The 7,795-nt window shown below is 38.9% G+C and overlaps 1 protein-coding gene across 1 annotated transcript in view; it reads left to right on the forward strand.

The window, feature by feature from the left end:
* Positions 1-4,607, forward strand: part of ufl1 (UFM1-specific ligase 1) — an 80,357-nt gene extending 75,750 nt beyond the window's left edge. Inside the window, exons 17-19 of the mRNA XM_068025881.1 lie at positions 907-992; positions 2,074-2,254; positions 3,436-4,607. Of these exons, the coding sequence (XP_067881982.1) occupies positions 907-992; positions 2,074-2,254; positions 3,436-3,660 (492 nt within the window). The 3' untranslated portion in view covers positions 3,661-4,607. The remainder of the gene's footprint in view (positions 1-906; positions 993-2,073; positions 2,255-3,435) is intronic.
* The last annotated feature ends 3,188 nt before the right edge of the window (positions 4,608-7,795 follow it).

The following is a 7,795-nucleotide window of genomic DNA, read 5'->3' on the forward strand; positions in this document are numbered from 1 at the left end:
TAGTAGTAGTGAGGAGAGGAGCAGGTATAAAGTTTGGCGTTATGAGCAAAAGGAGCTGAAATGAAGTGTGTTGCAGTGATTGGAGGAGAGTGAAGGTAATGGGAGAGGAAAGGATTGTGGGTGCTGGAGCAGAAAGTAATGAGAGATCTGAGATAGAAGCCTTATCTTAGTAATCCTCATCAGGTCATGAAACTTCTTCTGGAATTGCAGCCATGTCTGTGGTGTGATGTTACCTGATGCTGACCTGCTCTTCCACACTGCCAAGCAGCTTGTCTGGAGACCTTTCTGCTGCTTTGTTGGAAGAGAACATCCCTTCTCCTACTGAACTCCTCTACCAATATCTCCAAAGCAGCCTCCTAGAACTGCTGTGCAGGGAGGTATGTATCATTTTTGCCTGCAGTTGTTTGAAACCACTTTCATTTCATGACCACTATATCGAGAGATATTTCAAGGAGAACAGTGGTTTGGGGTTGGTGCTGGACTTGGGCAAATTCCAGCACCCAATATGCAAGTGTCTTTACTGGAAGAGACAACATAACTATTCTAGGGTGTTCATGCAGAATGCCACCTAACTGCAGTTTTCAGGACTAACACAGGACAGACTATAATTGTTTTATAATGTTGAAATCAGGTGTGGCAAAGCTGTACCATGCCCTTTGGTAACAGATCACGAAAACGCTAAATGCTGCTACTCTTAAGAATGTGCAGGTGTGTACTGGAGAAGGAAACTTGAGAAAGCAGTTGCATCCAGTCCAGCAATCTTAGCCTGCACTTGCACATGGTACCTCCCAAAAGGGCTAATAAATAGGGCAATGCATTTAAACAGGATTAACTGTTTTAGAGGAAATTTTCTCATGGAGTTAATAAGGGCTTTTGGTTGACTGACTGATTTTTTTTTCCATTAAGAGTATGGAAGAGTTTCTTACCATATTGGATGGTGTGGCAGAAGTCTGTGGAATTATGCTCAAAAAAGGAGATAAAAAGAAAGAAAGGTAAAGTCGCTAGAAAATGTCTATCAGGAAGTGAAATCTCCAGCTATTAGAGTTAATGTAATTATGGTTCTTGACAGTTTCACTTGGGAAACTGATTATTCTGACGAAAGGTCACCAATCTGAAACGTTAACACTATTTCTCTCTCCACAGATGCTGCCAGACCTGCTGAGTATTTCCAGCACTTTTTCTTTTTATTTCTGAATATTGTTTTGCTTGAAAGGCTCTATGAGTAACATCACTGTTTTAAAACAAATGCTTTAACAGACATTTGAATTTCCATGAGATAGCTTACTTCAGAGGGTAGTTTAATTGTTTTACAATTTCTCAACTGTTCCAAATATTAATTCTTAATACAAGAACAAATTACTGCAGACACTGGAAATTTGAAATAGCTATGAAGAGAGAAACAGTTGATGTTTCAGGTCAATGGCCCTTTATCATTAATTCTTAATGTTCATTTGGTAATTTCTCACATCCACAACACAATGCTTGACCAAAGATTGTCTTTCTGCAATGTTACCATTGAACCATGTTGCTTGTAAATCTGGTTTTGTGCAGCAGTACAGAATCAACATTTATTGCCCATCCCTAATTGCTCTTGAGAAGGTGGTAGTGAGCCACCTTCTTGAACCGCTGCAATCCATATGGTGTAGGTACACCAACAGTGCTGTTAGGGAAGGAGTTCCAGGATTTTGTCCCAGCAACATGAAGGAATGGTAATATGTTTACAAGTCAGGATTGTGAGTGACTTGGAGGAGAACTTGCAGGTGGTTGTGTTTCCATATGTCCACTGCCCTTGTTCTAGGTAGTAGAGGCCATGTGTTTGGAACGTGCTGTTGTGAAGGAGGCTTGGCAAGTTGCTGCAGTGCATCTTGTAGATGGTACACACTGCTGCCACTGTGTGCCAATAGTGGAGGAAGTGAATGTTTAAGGTGGTGGATGGGGTGCATATCCAGCAGGCTGCTTTGTCCTGGATAATGTTGGGTTTCATGAGTGTTGGTGGAGCTGTACTCATCCATGTCTTAAAATTACTTTGTGGAACACAAGCTGACTTTTATCCAAAATGCTCTCTTGTCCTAGGCAAGTCCTTTTTCAACACAGACAGGCACTGCTTGAACAAGTTAAGGCCACTGAGGACTCGGCGCTAGTTTTGCATCTGACATCAGTTCTGCTGTTCCAACTGTCAACACATAACATGCTTCACGCACCTGGCAGATGTGTACCACAGATTATCTCTTTCCTCGCCACCAAGATTCCTGAGGTAACTTGTCATCTTAAACACAACAGTTCAAAGTTAAAAGAAGCTGTTTATTTTATTTTAGTAATAAATCAAATGTTGTGTACTTGTTTTTAAATAAAGATATAAATCAAGTGTTGTTTATCAAACTAGTGCTAATTTTCCTAATGGTTCTTAAAAACATCAAACAGTGGAGTAATTTGTTTCCCAGTTTGTAATATGTTTTTGAGAACTGGATTGAAGATTATCGAGCTATGTTGTAGCTTGTGATCGTGAAACAGTCTCTGGGACGCAATTGTCCTCTGCTGCTGGGGTGGGAATCTCTGGAGCTTAGCAGTTCAGGAATGAATAGTGACAATGTGGCAATAGATGGATGAATTTCTTTAATAATGATGATCATTTTTAGGATGAGTGATTATTTGTGCAGAATTTCCCTTGCAAAATTAAATGGCTGGGTTAATTGTATAGGACCTGTCCAGTGAGCACTTGATGAGCCAAATGGCTTCTCATTCCATGCTTTCTTAAAATTATAAGTAATCAATGTAGAAGCAACATAAATGGCCAAGAGTCATGGAATGTTTAAATTACATAATCCTGCTTTCATTAACATATTGAAATGATCTTCTTGCCGCCTCTTGGTGGGAGCTTCCTATACCAATTTAAATGGCCACTGTAAATTCATGTCAGGCACAAAATGGATAGAGTTGGCATCATTGATCTTTGCTGGTTTTTCACATCCATTGTGTCTCTTTTGTGCCTATTTGTGTTGCATAACAGAGATAGAAACTAGAGCCTTGATGGCACCATAATGTGGTCCATCCTGACTGTTTGCATTGTTGATTCTAAATCTGCGGCAGTCTTGGTCCATATCCCATTGGGACCTGGGAGGAATAAATAAGTAATTTAATTAATCCACCCCTAAGATGTGTAAATATGGATTTTTCTGGTCACACCGCTTTCCCCAAGGCATGACTGTTAAACTAAAATACAATTTAAAGACTTGTACCTCTTAGTTTGAAAAGTTACCCATTTCCCACAGTATTGTGTGATACAATTTTTGGATGAGAAAGTGTTTGTGTATTAAAATTCATGGCAGCATTAACCACGTCTTCAGATGCCTTGATGGTTCAGTTGGGAAAGTAGTTGTAGCTGTAACTGAAAAAGTTGCTTAAAAAAAATAAGTTGGGTCTTGTTCTTTTCCTCAGGATCAGTACAAACTCCTAGTGAAGTACCAAGGTCTAGTAGTGAAACAACTCGTAGGCCAGCACAAAAAAACAAGCCAAGGAGATGATGACTCCCGTGAATGCAACAACATTGAGAAAGAGGGTGAACATGACATAGAGGCAGTTCGAAAGGAGCTGCAAGAATTAACACCATTCGTTAAAGACCTTGTACTGAAACCCAGAAAAACCTCCCTAACAGAAGAGTGAAATGCCAGTTGAAATGGGATCTTACGGAATGGCCCACGCTTACAAAGCAACTTTTGCATTAGCAGTTATAATTACACATTTAAAAATTCCATCTGTATCTGTAACACAGGATAAACTGCTGAGCTGGAATAGATTTTATTGGTTAAATATATAACACAAAGGTAACAAAGATTAGTTTTAATAGAATTATTGGATATATAAGTCTCTTCCATTTCAAATTGTAACAAAGGACAATTAATGGCTAAAGATAGCAATGTTTTTTTCTTTATTAACTAGTAAATTTGAGATATGGGGACATGTGTACAATTTCAAGCAGAGTTGCTTGAATGCCAACGTGCTAACCTGTTCAGGCTGCCACTTATAGTTTGTTTTTCCCAAGTGTGCAGTTTTATTTGAACTGGAAAGAGAAAGAATTGCCGATGGTAGAATCCCTTTGCACAATGCTGAAACATACCTAATGATGGATCAAAGAGTGAGTAGCCCTGATGGGGGCCAATAATGCAGCCTAAGCAACAGTGCACCCGTGATACATGTGCCTGCACAGACGTAACACAGGGTCTGCTCATGTGCATTATTTATCCATATTCAGAGTGCATCTCTTGTGCATTGCATTTTTCAGCACACCATTGTACTATCAGCCCCATGTCTAACTATCCTAGAGCACTTTTAAAATGCTTTGTGCCAACTTGTAGTAAAGTAGTAAATAGCTTACTTTTGAAACATAAAATGGATTAATAATTTCCTGTGCATTGCAATATCAATATAGTACTGTACAGATAATTCATCACTGAAAAGCAGCCAAATAATGACTGCTGAAATGTTCAATGTAGTTTCGTTATGGGAAAGCTGAGAAGTCTAGTACTACAGTAACAAAAAAAAGTTAATTCTCATTAGATAAAAAATTTAGTGAAGTTTAATAAATAAAAGTTACAGTGTATTTAGTTTAAGATGCACAGTTGCTTAATTTGTTGAAGTCTAGAGTCATGAAGAAATTGTAGCATAGTATGATATATCATTACACATTACGCCACCCCCCCCCCCCCCTGTCTTTGCCTACTCGTGTGCCAGTCTGTAATAGACTCTATGAAGGCTGGATAGTCCCCTGGGTTGCCATGCCCACCAAGTCACTCTCATTTTTTTTTTTTGGTGGGGAGTAGGGTCTAGTTTTTATTCAGTGCCACTCCATTGACTTATTGGAAACTTTGTGCATTGAGATTCAGGTACAAATGTGTTTTCACCTCTCATATTGAGTTAACACATCAAACAGGATACCCTGCAAACCTAATCTATAAATTTTGGAAATAAGTGGGATCCTGCAGTTTTGTATTAAGAAGTTGCCTCTATTATATGACAACTTGCAATTTAAAGGAATATTATCAACAGTTATCAAATTCAAACCAAGTCGGGACCTCAGAAAAATTTTCTTACATCAAGTTTAGTATATTGTTGGAATAAGCCACTGATTATAGTGCGTGTAGTACATCGTACTCCTTGCCAGCACAAAAGGACTTTGGTGATACTAAATTTTAGTTAGTAAATGATGCAAAGTGCTAAGAGTATTTCACTGCAGTTTTGAGTCCAAAAGGATATTTCATTATTGCAACTTCATATGTTTCATTCAGATTCAAGAAGTCGCACTTATAGAAACTTTAAAAGCTCATCTCAAACATTGTATCACTTCCTGTATAGAATTGTAAATCATTTATTGTGAAGTGATTTTCCTTTATTTACAATGGATTTGTTACTGAGGCAGGTGATTTACTTGGTTTTCAATAGTATTATCTGCTACAGAGTGTTTCCTTATAGCTGTTTCCAATGAAGTTCATATACCATATACAATTGCTACTCTGCAGTTAGCACTGTGAGCATGCATTTTGTGTAAGAGTGGAAAATAATTTTGTCTAGTTACTAGGAGAGTACAGTTTGCATCACAGTCTTCATTGAGCATCTCCTCACCAGGATTTCCTTGAGAGTGAGTTTGAGGGTCTGTGTTCAGGCAGAAGGGAAACATTGAGAGGAAGGGGAACATTTTCTATAATTGTGCCAGGATTGATGTCGCCTGGAGGTGGGTTATTAGGGATGGGCAACAAATGTTGGCCTTGCCAGCAATGCTTACATCCCATGAAAGAAATTTAAAAAACACAGCTTGGCCCATTCTACTTCGCTAACCAAGAAAAATAACTTAATTATAGGGAGAGACAATTGTTTAATTAACTCCAAAGTTGTGTCTTTGGTTAGATCTTGGATTTTAATTTAAATAAAAATGAGTTAAGTAACAGTGCTTTGTTTATCAGATGTATAACACATATAAATACATTTTCTGAGGTTCCATAGTGGTGATGAAGCCTTAGAAAATTTATCTAAAGTTTAACAGGTGGGCATGGTTATATCTGTATAAAGGTGAGAGGTCATCATAAGAATGTAATAGGTAATTGAACAGAATCTATACAGTTAAAAATAGAATGCCATAGCAGGTTCATAAGCATCTGAAAAATAATCAAATCTCTATGGAATGGAATAAAACAAAGGAAGGGAGGAGAGCTATAGGTGGAAGTCAAATCAGGAATGCTGGCAGAGAGGTGGTTAATGTACATAGGAACATAGGAGTAGGCCATTTTAGCCCATCGAGCCAGCCCCATCATTCAATACGATTATGACTGATCATCAACTTCAATGCCTTTTTCCCACACTATCCCCATATCCCCTTATGTCATTTGTATTTAGAAATCTGTCAATCTCTGCTTTAAACATACTCAATGACTGAGCTTCCACAGCCCTCTGGGGTAGAGAATTCTAAAGATTCACAACCCTCTGAGTAAAGAAATTTACAAACATACGAATTAGGAGCAGGACTAGGCCACTTGACCGTGCAAGCCTGCTCCGCCATTCAATAAGATCATGGCTGAACTGATTACTCCACATTTCCACCTACCCCTGATAACCTTCCACCCCCTTGCTTATCAAGAATCTATCTACCTCTGCCTTAAAAATATTCAAAGACTCTGCTTCAACTGCCTTTTGAGGAAGAGAATTCCAAAGACTCACGACCCTCTGAGAGAAGAAATATCTCCACATCTCTGTCTTCAATGGTCGATGCCTTATTTTTAAACAGTGACCCCCAGTTCTAGATTCCATCACAAGGGGAAACATCTTTTCCACATCCACCCTGTCAAGACTCCTCAGGATCTTGTATGTTTCAATCAAGTCGCCTCTTACTTTTCTAAATTCCAGCAGATACAAGCCTAGCCTGTTAAACCTTTCCTCATAAGACAGGCTGCCCTTTCCAGGTATTAGTCTAGTAAACCTCTGTACTTCCTCCAATGCATTTACATCCTTCCTTAAATAAGGAGACCAGTCCTGTACACAGTACTCCAGATGTGGTCTCACCAATGCCTTGTACAGCTGAAGTATAACCTCCCTACTTTTGTAGTCAATTCCCCTCGTAATAAACGATAACATTCTATGAGCTTTCCTAATTATTTGTTGTACCTGCATACTAACCTATTGTGATTCATGCTCTAAGACACCCAATCCCTCTGCATCTCAGAGCTCTGCAATCTCTCACCATTTAGATAATATGCTTTTTTATTCTTCCTGCCAAAGTGGATAATTTCCCACTTTCGCACATTATACTCCATTCGCCAGGTCTTTGCCCACTCACTTAACCTATCTATATCCTTTTGTAGCCCCCTTATGTCCTCTTCACAAGTTACTTTCCTACCTATCTTTGTGTCATCAGCAAATTTAGCAACCATACTTTTGGTCCCTTCATCTAAGTCATTTATATTTGTCCTCATCTCTGTTCTAAGTAGCTTCCCCTTTATTTTGAAATTCTGTCCCCTGGTTCTAGACTCTCCAACCAGGGGAAACATCTTACCTGCATCTTCCTTGTCTATCCCTTTACGTATTTTGTAGGTTTCAATGAGATCTCCTCTCATTCTTCAAAACTCTAGAGAATACAGGCCCAGTTTCCCCAATCTCTCTTCATAGGACAGTCCCGCCATTCCAGAAACAAGTCTGGTGAACTTTCGTTGCTCTCCCTCTATGGCAATAATATCCTTCCGAAGGTTCAGGGACCAAAACTGCACACAGTACTCCAGGTGCAGTCTAATCAAGGTTCTATACAATTGAAGCA

This window comes from Heterodontus francisci, chromosome 3, assembly GCF_036365525.1.
Source record: "Heterodontus francisci isolate sHetFra1 chromosome 3, sHetFra1.hap1, whole genome shotgun sequence".
NCBI lineage: Eukaryota > Metazoa > Chordata > Chondrichthyes > Heterodontiformes > Heterodontidae > Heterodontus > Heterodontus francisci.